Source organism: Leguminivora glycinivorella, chromosome 27 (genome assembly GCF_023078275.1).
Source record: "Leguminivora glycinivorella isolate SPB_JAAS2020 chromosome 27, LegGlyc_1.1, whole genome shotgun sequence".
Lineage (NCBI taxonomy): Eukaryota > Metazoa > Arthropoda > Insecta > Lepidoptera > Tortricidae > Leguminivora > Leguminivora glycinivorella.
The window spans coordinates 488,329-512,776 of NC_062997.1; the positions used below are offsets into that span (position 1 = coordinate 488,329).

At 39.6% G+C, this 24,448-nt stretch overlaps 1 protein-coding gene across 1 annotated transcript in view; it reads left to right on the forward strand.

Moving 5' to 3' along the window:
* The window catches only part of LOC125240225, a 66,188-nt gene that overhangs the window by 19,345 nt on the left and 22,395 nt on the right, over positions 1 to 24,448 (forward strand). Inside the window, exons 2-8 of the mRNA XM_048148049.1 lie at positions 1,556 to 1,688; positions 4,380 to 4,467; positions 9,195 to 9,414; positions 10,536 to 10,735; positions 15,004 to 15,158; positions 17,025 to 17,182; positions 18,059 to 18,148. Of these exons, the coding sequence (XP_048004006.1) occupies positions 1,556 to 1,688; positions 4,380 to 4,467; positions 9,195 to 9,414; positions 10,536 to 10,735; positions 15,004 to 15,158; positions 17,025 to 17,182; positions 18,059 to 18,148 (1,044 nt within the window). The remainder of the gene's footprint in view (positions 1 to 1,555; positions 1,689 to 4,379; positions 4,468 to 9,194; positions 9,415 to 10,535; positions 10,736 to 15,003; positions 15,159 to 17,024; positions 17,183 to 18,058; positions 18,149 to 24,448) is intronic.

The following is a 24,448-nucleotide window of genomic DNA, read 5'->3' on the forward strand; positions in this document are numbered from 1 at the left end:
TGATATACATATTGTTACCAAATTTCAGCTTTCTAGTGCTAACGGTTACTGAGATGGCGAAACTATAAGGGTTCCTAGTTGACTACGGAACCCTAAAAAACTGGCCTTATTTTGTGGCCATGTGGCGATGGTAAACAGCGAAATGGAAAACTTTGTAAACATTGATTCATTTAGTTTTGAATGATTCACGGTTGTTTTCATTGGACTTATTGATCGGGATATAGATCTTGATTACCTTATTTGATTTTTAACCCCCGACGCAAAAACGATGAGGTGTTATAAGTTTGACGTGTCTGTCCGCCTTCTGTCTGTCTGTCTGTCTGTCTGTGTGTGTGTCTGTTTGTGGCATCGTAGCTCCCGAACGGATGAACCGTTTTGGATTTTTTTTGTCTGAAAGCTGAGTTAGTCGGGAGTGTTCTTAGCCATGTTTCATGAAAATCGGTCTACTATGTCGGAGGCTTTTCAAAATTTTAATTTTGTGGTTAGGTTATATCCAGGCCTCGGATTATTTTTCGCATGGTAAGATGAAAGAAAACTATGGAGTCGATATTAAAACTAAACTTTAATTCATACTCATACTCACTAATTTTCTTAGTCCCGTAATACTTTTGTCCCTTGTGCAGGTTGACAGATCGAAAATGTTAATCGAAAATTAATCTTACTGAATGTAATTAAAATTATTTATGTGGTGTGATTTGGGAAGCCTTTTGCTTGGTAAAGGGTTACATTTACCCTGTAACTATATCAAATTAGTTACTATTTTGTTTGGTGCAGACTACTTTGTTGCGGTAAACGTAATGCTAAGTACTAGCTGATTTATCAAAAATCATTTGCATGTCAATGTCAGGTCAATCATTCATGACGCGATGATCATTCAATCATTTACAATATAATTTATTTCTATTCATATGATTTTTTTTATTTATAATTTAATTTCGTTCTTAATTAAATGAATGAGTATGAGTATGGATATAAATAACAATTTAATTTTAATATCGACTCCATAGTTTTCTTTCATTTTACCATGCGAAAAATAATCCGAGGCCTGGTTATATCTTTATGATTTCTCCACGACTAGGGAACAAATCAAATTATTTTATTGAATATTTTTTGATTTGTTCTTTTTTTCCACCGCGCCCGCGTGGGCGGGCGGGTGGTCTAGTGGTGAAGACGTTAGCCGCGTAAGCTGAAGACCCGGGTTCGATTCCCGGCTCGGCCACCAGTGGGCCTTGTCGTTTTTTCTTTCGTGTATGATATCTATTTCAAGTTAAGAATTTCACCACCCCCTTTCTTCCCGTGGGTGTCGTAGAAGGCGACTATGGGATATGGGTTAAATTGTGGCGTAGGCGAGAGGCTGGCAACCTGTCACTGCAATGTCACAGTTTCGTTTTCTTTCAACCCCTTATTTGCCAAGAGTGGCACTGAAGCTTTAGTAGTTTCATGTGTTCTGCCTACCCCTTTATGGGATACAGGCGTGGTTGTATGTATGTATGATATCTATTTTAATTTATAATTTATGATTTCTCATTAAATACACGTATTTTTCTGTTTTCAGGTCAATGGAAGACGCTAAGCAAAGACGCCGTGCCCTCCCAGAACCTTCCCAAGCTGAACCCCGACGGAACCGTCATGGTGATCCGCAAGAGCCGCACACTCAAGTACAAGGAGAGCAGGAAAGACGAGCCTATGTAAGTAACTTTACTGCACTAGAGAAATAAAATAACGCGGCTAAAAACACTCGAATAATTCAGCTTTCAAACAAAAAAAACCGGCCAAGAGCGTGTCGGGCCACGCTCAGTGTAGGGTTCCGTAGTTTTCCATATTTTTCTCAAAAACTACTGAACCTATGAAGTTCAAAACAATTTTCCTAGAAAGTCCTTATAAAGTTCTACTTTTGTGATTTTTTTCATATTTTTTAAACATATGGTTCAAAAGTTAGAGGGGGGGGGACGCACTTTTTTTTCCTTTATGAGTGATTATTTCCGAAAATATTAATATTATCAAAAAACGATCTTAGTAAACCCTTACTCATTTTTTAATACCTATCCAACAATGTGTCACACGTTGGGGTTGGAATGAAAAAAAAAATCAGCCCCCACTTTACATGTAGGGGGAGCACCCTAATAAAACATTTTTTTTTTCATTTTTTATTTTTGCACTTTGTTGGCGTGATTGATATACATATTGTTACCAAATTTCAGCTTTCTAGTGCTTACGGTTACTGAGATTATCCGCGGACGGACGGACGGACGGACGGACGGACGGACAGACAGACATGGCGAAACTATAAGGGTTCCTAGTTGACTACGGAACCCTAAAAACGAGATCTAAGTCGATTCATCCGTTCGAAAGCTACGACGCCACAGACAGACACGCACACAGACAGACACACAGACACGTCAAACTTATAACACTCCGTTGTTTTTACGTCGGGGATTAATAAAAGGAAGAATAGAGGGCCAAACGCACTGCCTTGTGGTACTCCTCACAATCAAATTCGGCATCAGCATCAAACACCATGACCCGCAAGATCCGCTTTATCAAACACACGGAAACAAGGCAAGATGATACTATGTTAGTACATAATATAATGGATACTGTAGTATCCAGCGAGCCCCCGCCCCGCCCGCACGCCGCGTTTACTCCTCCTGAGGAAACAGGACGCCTTTATGCAGACCGACCCCGTGCAAGAGGAGGACGACAATAATAACCAGCCCAATAACAGCTACTGTTCAATAACCTAACCACAAAATTAAAATTTTGAAAAACCCCCGACCGCGACCTAGTGGACCGATTTTCATGAAACATGGCTAAGAACACTCCCGACTAACACAGCTTTCAAATAAAAAAAACTAAATCGAAATCGGTTCATCCGTTCGGGAGCTACGATGCCACAGACAGACACACACACAGACAGACAAACAGACAGACAGACAGACAGACAGACACGTCAAACTTATAACACCCCGTCGTTTTTGCGTCGGGGGTTAAAAATAGAAATTGTAAAATTGAGAACCAAATACACTACACTATCTACTTCTAAATTCTATATTGCAACTCTTTTACCTTCCGGGCTGAACGGTTGTGGAATTCCTTACCAGTAGAATTAAGACTAGCAAAATCTCTTCCAATTTTCAAAAATCAGCTTAAATTATACTATCTATCTCTATCTTAAGTTGCCATTTTTATTTATTGTATTTATGTATGTATGTATGTATTATGTGTATGTAAGATATATTTATTTATGTATTGGGTATATATGTATGTGTGTTTGTGTTGGTTTTCTCTATATTTTTTATTGTTCTTGCACTGCCTGTTAACTTTTGTTTCTGTTCCGTTTTTCCAGCTACCCTTAGGTTGTCTGGAAGAGATCGCTTTTTAGCGATAAGACCGCCTGTTGTTACCTAGTTATACTCTCACTCAACATTCTGTATATTTATAACATGTAAAATGGTGCAATATAGAATATTTACTTACTTACTTACCCTGTTGCACCTCCTTCCCCTGAAAGCGGGAGTGAGTTTATGTCTAGGTATTTATGTAATAAAAATTAAAATTTTGAAAATTCGATTTTCATGAAACATGGCTAAGAACACTCCTAACTCAACTTCAAACAAAAAAGAAAGGAAATCTAAATTTTCGTTCCGTTCGGGAGCTACGACGCCACAGACAGACAGACACGTCAAACTTATAACACCCCGTCGTTTTTGCGTCGGGGGTTAAAAATAGAAATTGTAATATTAAAGACCAAATACACTACCCTGTTGCACCCCTTCCTTTGAAAGCAGACAGGCAAGTATGGTCGCGCGATAAATGATAAAACATCAGGCCGTCCCTATCGCACTATTTGTAAGTGCGATAGGGACGGCCCGATATTTTATCGTTTATCGCGCGATGATGATTGCCTGGCTGGAGTGAGTTTATGTCTAGATATTTATGTAATAAAACTAAATATCTGGGCGACCGAGCTTCGCTCGGTTCTATTTTATTATATCATTTAGATAAAAAAATACTCTTACAAATATAAAAACAAAAACTTTATTTCTGGCCGGGATTCGAAACCTGCGATCTATCTGCGAACATTAGACCGACCTCGTATGACTGAGCTAAGCGGAGTCGAAACACGCGCGGCGAAATTAACGACCATATTTTATGTGTACTAACGCGAAAGAAAAACCCATAAAAACTCAAAAATTCGCGTTTTCCGGGATCTAAGGCTACGCTAGATCGATTTTTCACCCCCGAAAACCCCCACATAACAAATTTCAGCGAAATCGTTAGAGCGGTTTCCGAGATCGTCGGTATATATAAATAAATAAATAAATATACAAGAATTGCTCGTTTAAAAGTATAAGATAAATGTGTTTTTTCATTTACAGTGACAAGACAGAGAAATGGTCTCCCCTCGGTATGAGCCACGCGCCTTCTGCGGCCCTGCCCGAAACACCCCTGGAACCTGATAGCAGCGTAAGTACCCACATTAGTCACAGCAATGTCACAATTTAGTTTTCTTTCAACTCCTTAACAGGCTAGTTTCCTATACTTAAAATAGTTTATGCAGTGCACGAAATAAAGCACCTAGGGTTTGCAAGATCCGCCGATTTTTCGGATCCGGATATTTCGGATCTTAAGATTTGCCGGATCCGGATATCCGGATATTTCGGATAAAACGGATCCGTGTTGAAAATGTAACTTTTTATAGGGGTTTCGTCAAATCAAAGCTGCTGTTACCGAAATAAAATAATTTAAACTCACAAAACGACACAAATATAGTCTATTATTGCTTCATTAACTTTTTAGACGAACTTTTAACATACGTTCGTATAACTTCAAACTCGCGTAAATCGATTCGGTTTTAAGGATGATTATATAAAAAAGCAGAATGGATTTACCGGAGTTTGAAGTTAAGCGACACAATTAATGTCACTCCCATTGTACAGTACAGCATATAACTGCGCACTACGCACTGTGTCGCGCTTGAACTCTCCTCTGCCCCGGGCACTCACGCAATTGAATGCTCTCCTGGCATCAGCACCTGAATGCGATCTGTTTGCGTGGCGATGGATGGCTGTGAGAAATGAATGCTTGAGGTTCTGTGAGACCAACTACTGTGAGAATCTGATACTTACTTGTTTAATTATTTACATTTTGTACTAATTATTATGTTCTATTTAAGTTTTATGGCGCATTGGATTGTCTGTCAAGCCATGTAAACATGTTTTTCCAAATAAATAACATTAAACAATAGGCCAATATTTTTGTTTAACATACATAAGCTATTGCAGGGTAATTTAGTGTTGTTCACTAATGCCTCCGTTTTACTGGGGCGTCTATCCGTAACCACAGCCAATAAATACATCCATGCGAAATTGCAGATGTAGGGAAAAATATAAAATTATATAATTTTATTGCGTTACACGTATTAGACGTGTAAAATATACATACATACATACAATCACGCCTGTTTCCCAGAGGGGTAGGCAGAGATCACGGATTTCCATTTACTACGATCCTGACAAACCACTTTCGCTTCACACACTTTCATAACGTTTCTCATACACGCTCGTCGGTTTCGAGTACTTCTGACCTGGCCTTTTTGCAATATTTCCCCGATTTGATCAAGAAAAGTTCGCCTAGGTCTTCCACTACCAACTGACCCTTCTACTCCTTTTTCATATACTTTCTTCGTCAATCTCCTCTCATCCATCCTCTCTACATGCCCAAACCACCTTAACATACCCATCTCAATCTTTGTCACCACATCTACATCCACTCCACACTTCTCTCTTATCACGCTATTTCTGATCCTATCACTCAACTTTACACCAGCCATGCTTCTTAACGCTCTCATTTCCACGGCATTCACTTGACTTTGAAGTCTTTTCTCCCACACCCAACTTTCACTACCATACATAAGTGTTGGCACCAAAACTCCTCTATGCACTGCCAGACGTGCTTTTTGCGACACTTTCTGGCTGCCCATAAAAGCGTTTAGTGCTCCATTCACTCTATTCCCAGCATTCACTCTCCTTTCAATATCTTTTCCATGTTTACACATATTTAGTTATCATGTACCATTTTCAATTGTTTTTCTGAACTTATGTGCAAAATGTCATTAGGTATTTGCCAGTCGCTTTTCAGTGAAGCTCTAAGGCTGGCAGCGCACCTCCAATCCTTCTGGTGTTTTGGGTGTCCATAGGCGGGAGTGATCGCTAACCATCAGGCGACCTGTCTGCTAGTATGCCTCCCATCTTATTAAATACAAAAAAAAATGGATCAGGATTCAGCTTAGTATATAATTATATTAATTACTTCCATGATCTCTAATTCATCATTAAGCTTAAAAACATCCATGGAAATCGTTTCTGCTTTATAGAAAATTAATAATTTATCGTTATTCCTGTGGGATGCATTCAGTTAGAAACAAAAGCAGTTTTAAAAACAATGGTTTACTGTTCATTTTATTTAGTTTGTTAACATATAGTTTTATGGACTCATCGCATGGCGTAATGTACCAAACCTAACCTAGCTTGATATTCTGGAGTATTTGAATTAAATAAATGTGAATAAACATTTTAGGCGACAAAATACAGGAAATAATTCATAAATTTCATTCGAAAATTCTTTCTGGCGTGGATAGATACCCATATTTAACGGATCCGTATTATCCGTTTTATCCGGATCCTATGAGACCTCGGATCCGGATCTCAAATTCAACGGATATCCGGATAATTCGGATATCCGGATATCCGGATCTCAAACCCTAAAAGCACCACATAATTAGAAGAAAAATATGGACAGTAGTTATGTTAAAACATAATTTCTATTTAATAAGTCAAAGAGAAAGATATAAAGTAAATGAATTGACCGTTACGTCACTCCTCAGTAATTACATATTAGCAAATCGTTTTGACAGTTCTTAAAAAGAAGCTGATTTGACTAGTAGGAAACTAGCCTATCGCCAAGAGTGCCACTGAAATTTAAATAGTTTCATGTAATCTGCCTATTTTACTGGAATACTGGTTGATCATATGTATGTATGCGTATTTCAGTATGTCAAAACTAAAAACAAATGAATTTTAACAATATGATTTACTGTAGGTATCTTAGATCAAAGTAAACTATTTTCTCATAGAAAAGCTTTTAATTTGTATTTGCTTGTAATCACAACTAGTTTCGTTTCAACCTCAGAGATGGCGGGTGGCGCCAAGCTCTCGGTAATTGTGTCATATACTTGAAAATTTCGACCCTTGCTTTCGTGTACCGATGGCCGAGTGGTTGAGGCATCCGTCCGGTTAACGGAGTACGCTGGTTCGAATCCAGCTTGGAACACTTGGAGGCATTGGTCATTTTTAGGGTTCCGTACCTCAAAAGGAAAAAACGGAACCCTTATAGGATCACTTTGTTGTCCGTCTGTCCGTCCGTCCGTCCGTCTGTCAAGACCCTTTTTCTCAGGAACGCGTGGAGGTATGAAGCTGAAATTTATATCAATTACTCAGGTCTACTGTCCCTTGAAGCTGTGAAAAAATCAAACTTCTAAGCCAACGCAATCAAAAGATACAGCCGTTTATGCCGCAAATTTTCGACACTTGCAAGGGAATCAAAACCTACAGGGTGCTTCCCGTGAACTCAGAATCTTGAAATTTGGTACGAAGCAACGTCTTATAGCATAGATAAAGGAAAAATTACGAAAACCATAAATTTTTAGTTACATCACATAATATTTTTTTTTTAAATAATTTTAACCTTACTACCCATTTCCTCATAAACGCGTAGAGGTATTAAATTGAAATTCATACCAAATACTAATGAACGAACTTTGTAAACCTTGCAGGTTTGTACGGAACCCTCGGTGCGCGAGTCCGACTCGCACTTGGCCGGTTTTTTCTTTGTATATGACATTTATTTAATATTTATGGTTTACTGTTTCATCTGTCTCTTTACACATGAATGACTTGAGTGAGTACATAAATATTCGGTATTTCCATAAGGAAATGGCGCAAAGTGCGTCAATATCTAGTTCATCTGCCTCCCGAATGTGGATATTATTAATCGTAGGAAAAAACCAATGAGTAGTTAATTATTTATTTAAAAACATAGTAATGGTTCTTTGTTAAAAATAGGAAAAATAGTGTTTAATGTGATCAACAATTCCCGATAAGTTTGTACATTTGGATCAGGTCTCCGATTTGGATAAAAATTGGTAGGCTGATAGAGTACATGATGCTGAGCAAGATCCACTAGGTTTCCCAAAATGTCCTAGGTTGATTCTATGAAACTTTCCTTTTTTGTTACCGAAAATGTATAGAAATCTGGTAACAAAAAAGGAAGGTTTCATACAAACTACATAGGACATTTTGGGAAACCTAGTGGATCTTGCTCAGCATCATGGACTCTATCAGCCTACCAATTTTTATCAAAATCGGAGACGTGATCCAAATGTACAAACTTTTCGGGAATTGCACTGATAGCGTTTCGTGTGGTGATGGGTTAAGAATTTCACCACCCCCTTTCTTCCCGCGGGTGTCGTAGAAGTCGACTGTGGGATGTGGGTTAAATTGTGGCGTAGGCGAGAGGCTGGCAACCTGTCACTGCAATGTCACAGTTTCGTTTTCTTTCAACCCCTTATTTGTCAAGAGTGGCACTGAAACTTGAGTAGTAGTGCTCTGCCTACCCCTTCATGGGATACAGGTGTGATTGTATGTATGTATTTATGTGATTGGTGGATAATGAGAGTCATTAAAATACGAGTGTTTTATGTAGTTCATGTGTTTGATGTGCCAGTCTCACTGTTTTGAAAACTTTTTTTTATTATTATGAATGGGCTTACTCTTTTTTTTTACTTATAAATGGGCTTACTCTTGGCCACAGACTAGCCAAAGGCAAAGACGTGGCCTACGATGGAGTGAGCTCGAACAGATGCCTGTTCACGCTTGATTTGAAGGTTGCCGGGTTATATGAACTCGGAAATATAGCCGGCAAGTAATTCCACTCCTTGGCAGTGCGCGAATTCGCGGAATATCTACCAAGTAAGGATGGAAACCGGCCGTGCGTCTAAGAGTCCGATGGTAGAATGGGGACGGTGGAATAAGCTCGTGTAGCTCTTGAGCACACTCCCCGAAGTGCAACCTGTAAAACACAAACTAGGCAAAGACGTGGCCTGCGATGGACTAATTTAGATCTATATTTTCCAGTTGGCCTACCGCCTCCAAACTCTCCACGCCCTCGCCAACGGCGTGTCCCCCCTCTCCCCGCCCCCCTCCCACTCCACACCCACTCTCCCGCCCAAGCCGAGGAAGCAGGACGCCTTCATGCAGACAGACCCCGTGCAAGAAGAGGACGAGGATAACAACCAGCCCAACAATAGCTACAGTGAGACTTCCGACTCTTACCACTCGCAGTCTGAACAGATAGGTGAGTTACATTCATGTTTGACTACCGTGTCTTGGCTGTGACACACTGGATACTATAATATCCACACTGGACACTTTAGTATCCACAATGGATACTTTAGTATCCACACTGGACACTTTAGTATCCACACTGGATACTATAATATCCACACTGGACGCTTTAGTATCCACACTGGATACTATAATATCCACACTGGACACTTTAGTATCCACACTGGGTACTATAATATCCACACTGGACACTTTAGTATCCACACTGGGTACTATAATATCCACACTGGACACTTTAGTATCCACACTGGACACTTTAGTATCCACATTGGATACTATAATATCCACACTAGACGCTTTAGTATCCACGCTGGATACTATAATATCCACACTGGACACTTTAGTATCCACACTGGATACTGTAGTATCCACACTGGATACTGTAGTATCCACACTGGGTACTGTAATATCCACACTGGATACTGTAGTATCCACTCTGGATACTGTAGTATCCACACTGGATTCTGTAGTATCCGCACTGGATACTATAATAATAATTAATTTGATCTAAGATTTTGTTACAGTATCTTCGCTGTGACACACTGGATACTGTAGTATCCAGCGGTCCATCAGTCCTTCCAAATAGTCTGTGATATGGCTAGCACTGTATTAATAATGCATTTTAGTGTAAACGTAGCCCTCTAAAACTCCTTTCAATTTTGGCCCTCAATGGTAGTTTGCCCAGCACTGATCTTAATACTTTTTCGACTGTGTCTTAACTACAGTGTCTTGACTACCTTGATTTAACTGTGTTGACTACTGTGTCCTGTGCTACTGTGTTGTTAGATAGTAACCCCTTTAGCGGCAACCCACACAGGCGACGCACGTCGTAAGACGCGGAACGGACGCCAGCGCCTCGCCGCCCGAGTGTAATTTAAAAAACGTCTCCTCAGTACATTTTGTATAGGAAAGACGTAAGACGCGCCCCAAGCGACGAGGCGCGCGCCTCAAACTCGCTGGCGTCTTACGACGTGCGTCGCCTGTGTGTAGATAGTCCCTTATAGAATTAAGTAAAAATAGCACTTAAAATGGTAAGCTTATTATTTGTTAACATTTTGCATTTTTTCACAGCCGAATATCCAATACAATACAAAGAACCAGAAAAACAGTACGAGCCAAAACCTTACGAATCAAAATCCTATGACGCAAAATCCTATGACGCAAAATCCTACGACGCAAAAACCTACGACGCAAAATCTTACGACCCTCCAAAAGATTATACGAAACAGAGCGACGACTATATACCGCAGACCGACGAGGAATACAATAAGGTACAACTATAATCCATACTAATATTATAAATGGGAAAGTGTGTGTGTCTGTTTGTTTGTCCGTCCTTCACGGCAAAACGGAGCGACGTATTGTCGTGATTTTTTAAGTGGAGATAGTTGAAGGGATGGAGAGTGACATAGGCTACTTTTTGTCTCGTTCTAACCCCCTAATTCCCTGATATGGGGGGTGGAAGTTTGTATGGAGCATTGCAATTTACGAATTTAGCGCACGCGAAGCCACGGGTAAAAGCAAGTTTGAATGAAATAAATCCATACTAATATTATAAATGGGAAAGTGTGTGTGTCTGTTTGTTTGTCTGTCTTTCACGGCAAAATGAAGCGACGACCTAATTTTTTTTTAAGTGGCACTTGAAGAGATGGAGAGTGACATAGGCTACTTTTTGTCTCTTTCTAACGCGAGCGAAGCTGCGGGCAACAGCTAGTGTCTTATTTAAAGAAAATGTGACCGAGGCCTCCAAGTGTCCAGAGCTGGAATCGAACCAGCGTCTTCCGTTTACTGAACGAATGCTTAATCCACCTGAGCCACTGTGACTCGATAGTCGAGCAGTTTAGACATATGTCCGCTAAATGGAGGACGCTGGTTCGAATCCAGTTCGGGACACTTGCGAATCCTTGGTAATTTTTTCTATGTAATATGACATTTATTTGTGTGTGTGTGGATTGAGTGAGCACCTTCCGAAAATAAAAAAAAATATGCTGATCATTTAGTAAAAGTTCTAAAACAATTGTAAAACGAATCTCTGAATTTGTAAAAAGATAAATCAAAAGATACAGCCATTAACATGTGCTCACTCAGTTCTCACAAACTACCAACGAAAACAGTGAATATATTCATTTAACATATAATATTTATATACTAACATTTAGTAAAAAATAGGCCAACCTACCTCTATAAATATTAGATCACCTAGTGACGTATTAAATTTTTTACAAATAGTTTCTTATGCTCACTCAATCCACACACTTTTGAAAAGCCGAATTTTGATGAAAAACATAAGATTTAGACCGCTATTATATGTGTATAGTTTAGTAGAAGTGAAATGGGAATTTGTAAAATACAAAACGAACCACTAACGTGTCAGGTTTTTTTATAATAAATTTTTGTAAGTGCTCACTCAGTCCACACGTTTTGAGAAAGTTAAAAATGTAAATATCTTACGATTTGTAGCACCTAAGACACTCGAAAGTACTTCAACATTTAGTAAAAATTTTTACTAAATATCCACCATCTAATATTTTATATTCGTTGTCTGGTTTTAAAGATATTCAGACATAACCTTTCTCATACAAATGTATCAAGTAGGGTGACCACACTATGTCGGCTCCTGATTTTCCCCACCTTCCCATTGTCATATTGAGATTGGGGAGTTTCGTTCGTTCAATTTTGATAATATTAAACTAATACCATATTAATTCTCCATCTGCAAACTGTTTTTAGGTTATGTTCTTGGCCTAGTGATGATATGTATTGTGTAATTTTTATCGACGTCAGGATAATAACCATATCGACATGCATGCATTAAAAAGGACATGAATAATAATTGGTAAGAAACAAAGAATATAATACTTCACTAGTAAGAAACCAGAACCTGGTAATCTAATCGCGCTAACAGATGAGCGTACCGGATTTGTAAGTGGGAGCGAGAAATAGTTATTCTTTTCTCGCTCCCACTTACAAATCCGGTAAACTATTATCAAAATTGAACGAAACTCCCCAATCTCAATATGACAATGGGAAGGTGGGGAAAATCAGGAGCCGACATAGTGTGGTCACCGTACTTGATACATTTGTATGAGAAAAGTTATGTCTGATTATCTTTAAAACCAGACAACGAATATAAAATATTAGATGGTGGATATTTAGTAAAAATTTTTACTAAATGTTGAAGTACTTTCGAGTGTCTTAGGTGCTACAAATCGTAAGATATTTACATTTTTAACTTTCTCAAAACGTGTGGACTGAGTGAGCACTTACAAAAATTTATTATAAAAAAACCTGACACGTTAGTGGTTCGTTTTGTATTTTACAAATTCCCATTTCACTTTTACTAAACTATACACATATAATAGCGGTCTAAATCTTATGTTTTTCATCAAAATTCGGCTTTTCAAAAGTGTGTGGATTGAGTGAGCATAAGAAACTATTTGTAAAAAATTTAATATGTCACTAGGTGATCTAATATTTATAGAGGTAGGTTGGCCTATTTTTTACTAAATGTTAGTATATAAATATTATATGTTAAATGAATATATTCACTGTTTTCGTTGGTAGTTTGTGAGAACTGAGTGAGCACATGTTAATGGCTGTATCTTTTGATTTATCTTTTTACAAATTCAGAGATTCGTTTTACAATTGTTTTAGAACTTTTACTAAATGATCAGCATATTTTTTTTTATTTTCGGAAGGTGCTCACTCAATCCACACACACACCATTTATTTCAGTTTAATAGAAATAGTAGTGCGACTACTTAAAAAAAAATCTATGAAAATAATTTAATTTGTTCTTAAAGTAAGCTGATCCTGAGGTCCTTTGCAACGTTCACGTTGCAAAGGACCTATGCACGTTACCGGCAATAACATCGCACAAAAAGAAGGCCGCAAAAATATCTGACAATCTTATTTCTAGAGCCATAAGCGCGTGTCAGATTTTTTTTTTTTTTTTTTTTTTTTTTTTTTTTTTTTTTTTTTTTTTTTTTTATTTATTTAGGCAACAAACAGTCATACAAACAATGATGTGGAAATACATGATGTGTTAATAGACCTTGAGTGCCCTAACTTAAACATATTATATTCTTATCTAAAATATAAGCTATTTTAGGAGCGGTTAGCGGGTTGTAGGTATTTTAAGCATTAAACTCAGACATACCTACGTGCAAACAAGAATTAAATAAATTATTTTACATAAGTTTATACAACGCTGAAACCTGATTTTTAACTATAAAATTATTATTTTTCGAACAGTTTCTAATTGTTCATTGATTTTACTTTAAGTTAATGATTACTTGTTTCTTAAAACTATTACATGTTTTATAGGAAAAAAGATCAATATGAGACATATTTGTATTATAGTAATTGAGACAACGGTTGAAGTAAGAATTTGAACAAAATTTTGTACGAGAGAAAGGAATAGCAAATAATTTCTTATGGCGTGCAGTGCGCCACCCTTATAGTTTCGTCATGTCCGTCTGTCCGTCTGTCCGTCTGTCCGTCTGTCCGTCTGTCACAGCCGATTTACTCGGAAACTATAAGTACTACAGTGATGAAATTTGATGGGAATATGTGTTGTATGAACCGCTACAAAATTATGACACTAAATAGTAAAAAAAAAGAATTGGGGGTGGGGCCCCCATACATGTAACTGAGGGATGAAATTTTTTTTCGATGTACATACCCGTGTGGGGTATCAATGGAAAGGTCTTTTAAAATGATATAAAGTTTTCTAAAAACATTTTTCTTAAAGTGAACGGTTTTTGAGATATCAGCTCTCAAAGTCGTAAAAAGTATGTCCCCCCCCTCTATTTTTATAACTACGGGGTATAAAATTCTAAAAAAAATAGAGGTGATGCATGCTAATTAACTCTTTCAACGATTTTTGGTTTGATCAAAGTATCTCTTATAGTTTTTGAGATAGGTTGATTTAACTGTAATTTTGGCAGGTGTATAAATTGACATAATAAGTTTATTATATTTGCTGCTACGGAACCCTTTGTGCGCGAGCCCGACTCGCACTTGGCCGGTTTTTTTATGCAGCCTTAGTTTTTTTAAATTATAAATGGGCTTACTCTGGGCCACAGACTAGCCAAAGGCAAATATGCGGCCTACGATGGAGTGAGCTCGCCCAAAAGATGCCTGTTCACACTTGATTTGAAGGTTGTTCTTGGTTTGGAAGGTTTTGTGTGATGTTATTGCCAGTGATTGTACCTACACAGCTTTGTCAATAAATCTTATCTTATAGGACGACCGATCTGAGGAGGAGTGGATTTGACGACCAGTCTGGCGCAGTCGGTAGTGACCCTGCCTGCTGCGCCGCGGTCCCGGGTTCGAATCCCGGTAAGGGCATTTATTTGTGTGATGAGCACAGATATTTGTTCCTGAGTCATGGATGTTTTCTATGCATATAAGTATTTATATATTATATATATCGTTGTCTAAGTACCCACAATACAAGCCTTCTTGAGCTTACCGTGGGCCTCAGTCAATCGGTGTAAGAATGTCCTATAATATTTATTTATTTATTTATTTATAGGAGGCGGAGAAATACGCACTGGGCCAGAAATCCCTCAACGGATACGACAAGGAGCAGTACCAAAAGAGCCTGGACTACCAGAAGATGGGCCAGCTGTACGCGCTCAGCGACAAACACGAGTTCAGGAGCTACTACCCCAATGGATATACAGACAGGTAAGTTTTTTAACCCACGGACTGATGACACACCTCGGACACTGGGGACACACCTACGACACTGGGGACATACCTCGCCCTCATATTCTCACCCTTCTTTTTGGCATTCTCTTTAACCCTTCTACTCCGCCTTATCTCAAAGAGCGTTTCAAGTTTCTCTCTTCTATCAGATGTTCTCAAACTCATATTCTTGCTCCTCCACCATCTACTTCTAAATTCTATAGCAACTCTTTTACCTTCCGGGCTGTACGGTTGTGGAATTCCTTACCAGTAGAATTAAGACTAGCAAAGTCTCTTCCAATTTTCAAAAATCAGCTTAAATTATACTATCTATCTCTATGTTAAGTTGCCATTTTTATTTATTGTATTTATGTATGTATGTATTATGTGTATGTAAGGTATATTTATTTATGTATTTTGTATATATGTATGTGTGTTTGTGTTGGTTTTCTCTATATTTTTTATTGTTCTTGCACTGCCTGTTAACTTTTGTTTCTGTTCCGTTTTTCCAGCTACCCTAAGGTTGTCTGGAAGAGATCGCTTGTTAGCGATAAGACCGCCTGTTGTTACCTAGTTATACTCTCACTCAATATTCTGTATATTTATAACATGTAAAATGGTGCGATAAAGAATATTTACTTACTTACTTACCTCGGACAATGACGACATACCTCGGACACTATCGACACACCTCGGACACTTGGTTGAAGACTTGGTGGTTCAGTTGGCAGAGTGTTGGAAGATCCAGAGCCCGGTAGTTCAAGTCTAACCAAGGCACCACAGAACTTTATTTAGATAGAAGAAACAAGTTCATCTATTTGTATAGGGGCCGAGCGTGTCAAATTTTGTACTGAAGTTGTTTCTTGCCTGTAATTTTAAATATGTCTCAGGCTCTTGATTGTTCATAATTTTTGTGTTGTTGCAATTGAATATCACGTAACGAGGCATTTTTTATGTTTTGATTGACTTCAACTTACAAAAATTGACGCCCGAAAGCTGCAAGCTGCGATTAAAGACGGACAACTCAGTGGATTTCACTGAGTTCATTTGACACGCTAAGTAGATACGTTTGCTTGATCTATGGTATATATGACATCTGTGCAAGGCACTAATTTTCCACTCTTAAATTTATTCTAAGGCCTGATTTAGACGGCGTGCGAACTCGCATGCGATTTTAGTTACATTGCGTGCTGTTGAGGTTACATACAAATATCTGGGCAAGCTCGGTTTGTTTCATATCCTTGACATGTGTCGCCATCTAGTTCAAAAATGAATAGTACCTACATCGAGCGAAAGAATTCTCAGCCTTAACAACACAACTACTCCACACGAGATGGCGCGCATTTCGCCACAAAAACTCAAATAGTGTATTTTTCTATTCGTTTTAGCCTTGACCTGTGTCGCCATCTAGTGTTTGCAATAAATAGTACTTACATCGACCGAAAGAATTCTGTCTTAACAGTACAACTACTGCACACGAGATGGCGCGCGAAGAAAAACGCATGAAAACTCGAAAGGATAAGTTCGACCGATTTTTCACCCCCAAAAACCCCCACATAACAAATTTCTGCGAAATCGTTAGAGCGGTTTCTGAGATCGTCAGTGTAAATAAATATATAAATAAATAAATAAATAAATAAATAAATAAATAAATAAATAAATATACAAGAATTGCTCGTTTAAAAGTATAAGATTTTGCACAGCCCTCAAATACCTCAATGTAATTAAACTCGTATACGAGTTCTCGTACCGTCTAAATGGGTCCTAAGCTTATGAAATTTACTCTAAACTAGATGTTTTTCACTACGTTCTCTGTTCAAAAGTCACCAGCATCACTCTTAAATTCATTTTTTTTTTCGATTCCAGTGCGGAGATACTCCGGAACCAGCAAGCGAACCTCCAAATACTCCAACAGCAGCACCGGGTGACGGAGAACCAGAATTTCTTCACCGAAGGCATCAAGCAAGAGGTGGACCTCAGCGGAGAAGACATGTATGACCGTAGCAAGGAGATGGCTGAGAGAGGTAACTATACATACATACCATCACGGCTGTGTCCCATAAAGGGTAGGCAGAGCACATGAAACTAGTCAAGCAAGGATCTGGCTGATAGAGGTAAAATAGCCTTGTAATGCCCACCATACAAAATTTTTGCTAAGGGATTTTGATTCTAGGTGTATACTTGAAATTATAGAGGAATAAGTAAAGGTAGAGTTGTAACTCTACACATCAGTAAATGCGGGTTATTTGTATAGGCATAGTTAAGTGACATCTAGCGACAATCACGCGTCAAATAGCGTGAATTATCAGTACCACTAACTCGATACTAGGTGTCACAGTGTCTCGTCTGCCAAAAATTTTATATTAGAACAGTTTACAACTTATATTACATGCAGAAGGAATTGAAAGCAGAATACTGATTAATACTATTGTAATATTAGCTAAAAATTGGTGAGCATTAGACTTTTATTTCGTCGCGACATCTATTGACAAGTAGCAGTACTGATAATTTACTCTAGTTGACGCGTGATTGTCGCTAGATGTCACTTAACTATGCCTATACAAATAACCCGCATTTACTGACGTATGGAGTTACTATAACTGACTTATTCCGTCTATTGTCCTTTGAGTCGTCGTCAACCCGAACCCTCCTTGGAACTTGTGCACTCCTTTTTACTGTGTATTTAACACAGCAAAAGGGAATGTACAAGTTTCTAATGGGGTGGCAACGCGCATGTGACACTCTTTGAGTTGCAGGCGTCCATAGGTTACGGTGACCGCTTTCCATCAGGCGGGCCGTACGCTTGTTTGCGACCGACGTAGTATAAAAAAAAACAACTCTTCCCTTGTGCGCTATGCCCCACCTCCTACTGAAATAATGTAATGATTTGTGTTATATAGATGCGGGCATGTACGACTCACAGCGACGTCTGGCGCAGCAACGCTCTTTGGAGCTGAGCGGAGCGCCGCAAGTCAAGCAGGAGCCCGAAGGTAAACAATTCATACATACATACATACAATCAACTAACTTAAAGAGTGTTAAGAGAAAAGAAAAACCGGCCAAGAGCGTGTCGGGCCACGCTCAGTGTAGGGTTCCGTAGTTTTCCTTATTTTTTTCAAAAACTACTGAACCTATCAAGTTCAAAACAATTTTCCTAGAAAGTATTTATAAAGTTCTACTTTTGTGATTTTTTTCATATTTTTTAAACATATGGTTCAAAAGTTAGAGGGGGGGACGCACTTTTTTTCCTTTAGGAGCGATTATTTCCGAAAACATTAATATTATCAAAAAACGATCTTAGTAAACCCTTATTAATTTTTAAATACCTATCCAACAATATATCACACGTTGGGGTTGGAATGAAAAAAAATATCAGCCCCCACTTTACATGTAGGGAGGGTACCCTAATAATTTTTTTTCCATTTTTTATTTTTGCACTTTGTTGGCGTGATTGATATACATATTGGTACCAAATTTCAGCTTTCTAGTGCTAACGGTTACTGAGATTATCCGCGGACGGACGGACGGACGGACAGACAGACATGGCGAAACTATAAGGGTTCCTAGTGACTACGGAACCCTAAAAAGGCGTTTAAAGAATGGCAGATGGTTGAGGATGAGAATGAAACATTAAAAGAAAGTAAGAAAGAGGTGTATAAAGAATGTAAGAAAAGAGCCAAGAGGACAGTTGCAATTTGTAGGGCGGAGGCGCAGGACAATCTGTACCGGTCTTTGGAAAGACCTGAAGGTCAGAAACGACTTTACCAAATTGCAAGGGCTCGAGAAAGGAATGGAAGAGATATTTCGCATGTTAAATGTATAAAAGATGATTCTGGGAAGATTCTGACTGATGATGAAAGCATAAAAGAACGACGGAAGAAATATTTTGAGAAGTTGATGAATGAAGAAAATGAATGGAATGGTGTGCTTGAAAATCCACCATTGAATCTGGGCCTTGTTAGGGAGATTAGTGTGGAAGAAGTGAAAATGGCTGTAAGAAATATGAAGAATGGAAAAGCCGTGGGCCCAGATGGAATACCAGTTGAAGTATGGAAGTTGTTGAGTGCGGATGGATGGAAATGGCTGAGTGTACTCTTCGGTAAGTTGTTGCATGAGGAACGCATACCTGACGAGTGGTGCAGTAGTACGCTGGTACCAATATTTAAAAACAAAGGAGACGTCCAAAATTGCAATAATTATCGAGGAATAAAGCTCATGTCACATACCATGAAGGTCTGGGAGAGGATAATTGAGAGAAGAATGAGAGAAGAGTGTGAAATAACGCAAAATCAATTCGGATTTATGCCCGGTCGAGGTACGACAGATGCCATTTTCGCCTTACGCCAACTGTGCGAAAAGTACAGGCGCGCACATAAAAATCTGCACATGGTTTTTGTCGACCTGGAAAAGGCTTACGATCGGGTTCCCCGTGAGGTTTTGTGGTGGGCCTTGAAAGAGAAAGGTATGCCTGGGAAGTATGTAGAGCTAATCCGTGCTATGTACAGATCGTCTTGTACGCGTGTTCGATCCGCTGCTGGAACTACTGACAGCATCGGTGTGGCTGTGGGTTTGCACCAGGGCTCGGCATTGAGCCCATACCTCTTCGTGCTTATAATGGACGCTCTGACGTCGGACATGCAGGAAGAGGCACCCTGGTGCATGCTCTTTGCCGACGACATCGTGCTTGTCGGAGAAGAGGGACCTCGAGGTACAAGGCAGGTTAGTGAAGTGGCAACAGAGGATGGAAAATGTTGGCTTGAAGATCAGTAGATCCAAAACAGAGTATCTTTACTGTGACTTCGGCGGTCTTTCCGCCCCTGTTGCCATGACACTAGATGGCGTAATATTGCCTACCTGCTCGGATTTCAAGTACCTGGGTTCCCTCATTCAGGGAGATGGCGAGATCGACAGAGCAGTTCAGCACAGGATTAACGCAGGATGGATGAAATGGCGACAGGTTACAGGTACAACCTGCGATCCCCGAATGCCTCTCAGGCTGAAGGGGGAAATTTATAAATCAGTTATCCGACCTGTCGTCCTGTATGGAAGTGAGTGCTGGGCCACGAATGATGAGAGAAGACTGCATGTGAATGAAATGAGAATGTTGCGATGGATGTGTGGTGTGACAAGACTGGATAGGATTCGGAATGAGTATATAAGAGGAAGCCTGAAAGTAGCGCCAGTGACAGAGAAATTGAGAGGAAGTAGATTAGCATGGTATGGGCATGTAATGCGGAGGGATGAAAGCAATGTTATAAAACGAGTGGTAAATATGAAAGTGGATGGATACAATGGTAGTGGAAGGCCTAAGAAAAGATGGATGGAATGTGTGAACAACGATATGAGAGTGAAAGGTATTAGTATGGAAATGACGGCTGATAGAGAGAAATGGAGGAAGATGATCTGCTGCGCCGACCCCAAATAATGGGAAAAGGCCAAGGGAATGATGATGATGAATCAACTAACTTAAACACCTTAAGTAATTAATCATAATCATAATCATTTATTCATTTGCAAGAATGTAGTACACAAAACAAGTTCTTACAGTGTACATTATGTCCCATAGTACAGTCGCCATCAGATATATAAGAGCGCCCGAGGTACTCAAAAATATCTGAACACGCCTCTAACGCCTAGGCAATAGAGGCGTGTTCAGATATTTTTGAGTACCTCGGGCGCTCTTATATATCTGATGGCGACTGTACATTCTGCTTATCAAAGCATGCAAAGAAGGTGTGCTTAAGAGGGGGTAGAGCAGGGAGAATTTTCAGAATCTGTCAAATTACCCCATTACACACACAAACACCCTTCACTCACACTACCTCAATTTACTGTGAAAGGTCAGTGACCCTTAATTTTTTTCAAGAGTGTTATTTTGAGTTTGTAGTCAACTACTGACCTCCTTTGAGAAATTAAAACTGTAAAAAAGGTAGCATACAAGAAGACAGAGAAAAAATACGCGTCATCTAGCTTTCCTTCTCTGTCCATGTCTCATGTGACTTTAATTTACCTAAATATGTAGATAACGTTCCTTACTCAGTTGATTGTTTACCTAGGTGTATTTCAAATTACTTTGCACTTCATTTTGCGTTACTTTTCTATACTTAGATTAAAAATCGTCAGCCTGCCTATCCCCGCAAACATTTTTCAAAGACGTGTGTGAAGGCCGATACCTCCAGGCAAACAATTATGGTCGCGTGCTAAATGATAAAACATCAGCCCTATCGCTTTATTTGTAAGTGCGATAGGGACGGTCCGATGTTTTATCATTTATCGCGCGACCATGATTGCCCTGCAGGTCTTCAGAGGCCTGAGCTGTGCATTACGTATATGCGGGTTGTATTGACAACATTACATCTCTGGTAGGCCTGATGCTGTTGAGCTGTTTTTTGGTGCCAAATATTAAATATTTTGTTTTAGCGGCATTGAGCATTAAGCCATTCTCTAAAGCCCACGATGCAATGCTTGCAAGATCCATATTTATTTTTTGTATAGCGCTGTCAATGTCAGAAGGCCTACAAGATATATATATCTGCGTGTCGTCTGCATACATATGATACTTGCAGTGTGTAATGCGTGTTCCCATATCTGCAGTGTACAAGATAAACAGGATCGGGCCGAGTATTGATCCCTGTGGGACGCCTCTGGAGACGGCCATTTTTTCTGACATCTTGACTGATCCATCACTTGAGCTTAACTTAACATATTGAAACCTTCCAGTGAGATAACTATGGAACCATCGCAGTGCACTACTATCAAATCCGTAATAACTCAACTTTGATAGCAACAAATCTACATGTATGCAGTCGAATGCCCGAGAAAAATCGAGCAGTACGAGCAGTGTACACAAGCCTTTATCTTGCGCGCTAAGTATATCATCCGTGACATGTAGCAGGGCTGTGGCTGTACTACGCCCCCTCCTAAAGCCTGACTGCACATCCGGTAAGATACAGTTGCTTACAATGTACTCATTAAGTTGTGTGCACACAATTTTTTCTATTATTTTAGATATACACGGCAATATACTAATAGGTCTCAAGTCCCTTAGCTCTGATGGATTAGTGTTTTTGGGCAATGGGCGTATGATGGCTACTTTCCAGATGTCAGGATAAGTAGATGTTAAAATAGAAGTATTTATTACATTAGTCAACAAGTCTAGAGTGTATGGGAACGTCATCAGGAGCATTTTCAAGTTAATCAAGTCATGACCTTCTGCATTTGATTTCAGTTTAGAAACATTTTTAAGTATCTGCTCGGTGTTAACTGGTTCAATATGAAACACAGACTTGTTGAACCTGTGGAATTCAAAGTAGCATAGCTGTGAAATTGTAACTTGTGATGTCAGCGGTAGATCCAAAAAATGATTATTAATTACATCCGGGTCATTGAAAGTAGATGGTAGTTCAGTGTTATTTTTAGGCAGAATGGTCGTTTTTAAATTTTTCCAGAGGGATTTTGGCTCCTTTATTTTATTATTTATATTCTGGTTAAAAAACGCAGTCTTTTCATTATATATGGCTTTGTTTACTGTGGATTTTAGGTCTTTGTAATACAGTTTTTTACTCTCAGAACGAGTTTTATGATAGTCTGCGGCAGCCTGATCACGCAAACGCATCATTAACTTCACCGTGTCAGTTATCCAAGGATATGAAGGGCCCTTTATTATGGTTTTTTTTAGGGGTGCATATAAGTCAAATAAATAGACTATGTACTTGCATAATGCTTCCAATTTATCATTAACGTTAGGTAACTCAGACATAATATCCCACCTTACACTACGCAAGGCAGTATCAAAAAGTGCAAGATTAATGTTGTCAAGGGGCCTGTACAGTACAGTGTACGGCTGTGGTTTATTTCGCCTTATACTGAACTCACACATAACAATACAGTGCCCAAAGAGAGTCCCGACATGCTCAACATTAATTTTTCTGGCATGTAAATCAGTGCAAACAACGTCGATCAGTGTCTGGCTGGTATTTGTGAAGTGTGTTGGTTCAGTTACTACTTGTGCTAAATTAAAACTATATAAAAAATTGTTAAATTTTGTTATTTTGGAATCATTACTATCAAATAAATTAATGTTAAAATCACCCAGCAGTATTAAATGATCATAACAATTAAGTGAGCTAATTGTATCCGATATGGCGTCCAAAAATAGGTCAACATCCTGCCAAGGTGGACGGTAAGCTGTGCCTATTACTATTTTTTTTCCCTGTAGCGTCATGAGTGCCCACATTTGTTCAACTGACTTATGTTTGGGGTCTACGGGGTGTGGCAAGTTACGAGCAGTGACGTTTCGTTTGATATAAAAACCAACCCCCCGCCGCGTGAGCGCAAGCCCTGTGGTCTCGGAGTGTGGCGAAGCCTACACCCCGGTATCACAGGGGCCCGGCCCTCATCGCCCCCTCTCAGCCAAGTTTCATTTATTGCTAAGACATCCATGTCCAATCGAACGCAGGTCGCTAAAAAATTGTCTTGATTAGTGCCTAATGAGCCCGCATTGAACAAACCGATTCTAAGCAGATTTTTAGTCATTTTATAAAATGGTGAAAAACATAGTACTCATAGTAGATAAGCGGGCGGCATAACATAACCGGTTTTGCATAGGTAGCGAGCGTGTTCATTGGGTGCAGTGAGTGTTTGAGGTTATAAGCGTAAATGTGTGTTTCGGCATGTGGTTGTGCATAAGTAAATAATATACATGATGTAGTATTCAGATTATTGAAGCAAGTATTAGGTGTAGTAGAAATCCTCCAGTTCAGTGTAAGTTTTTCAAGTGTGTAATAAGTAGTGAGCGGCAGCAGTAGCAGTGACAGACAGAAGCGAGTTATAGCTAACGAAAGTGATCTTAGGCTAAACGTCAAGTGAATATTATAGTGATCAAACCTATCGTAAGCTAAAAACACGGTCTAGGTCTAATTCTGTGCGAATACGGTGCCGGGGCGAGCTCGTGCCCGCCTGCTGTCGCGCGTAGATCTTGCCGTCTCTGGTCCAGACGTACCGCCAAGAGTGCTGCTGCTTCAGCTCCCGAGCCCTATACAGGAGACGCCGGTTGTGTGGAGTCAGCCGCTCGTTGATGTAGAAGGTGCAGACCCGGCCAGGAATGCCGGTGCCTTCCGTAGTGGCCCCGCGGCGCACGCGCGCCGCCTGGAGCAGGCGGTCCCTGACGGCCCGGCGCGCCAGGCGCACCACGAGCGGCCGCGGCCGCCCCGCCGGCTCCTGGGTACCCTCCTGCAACTGAGGCGCGCGCCCCACACGCGCAGCATCGACGACGTCATGCTCGGTGAGTT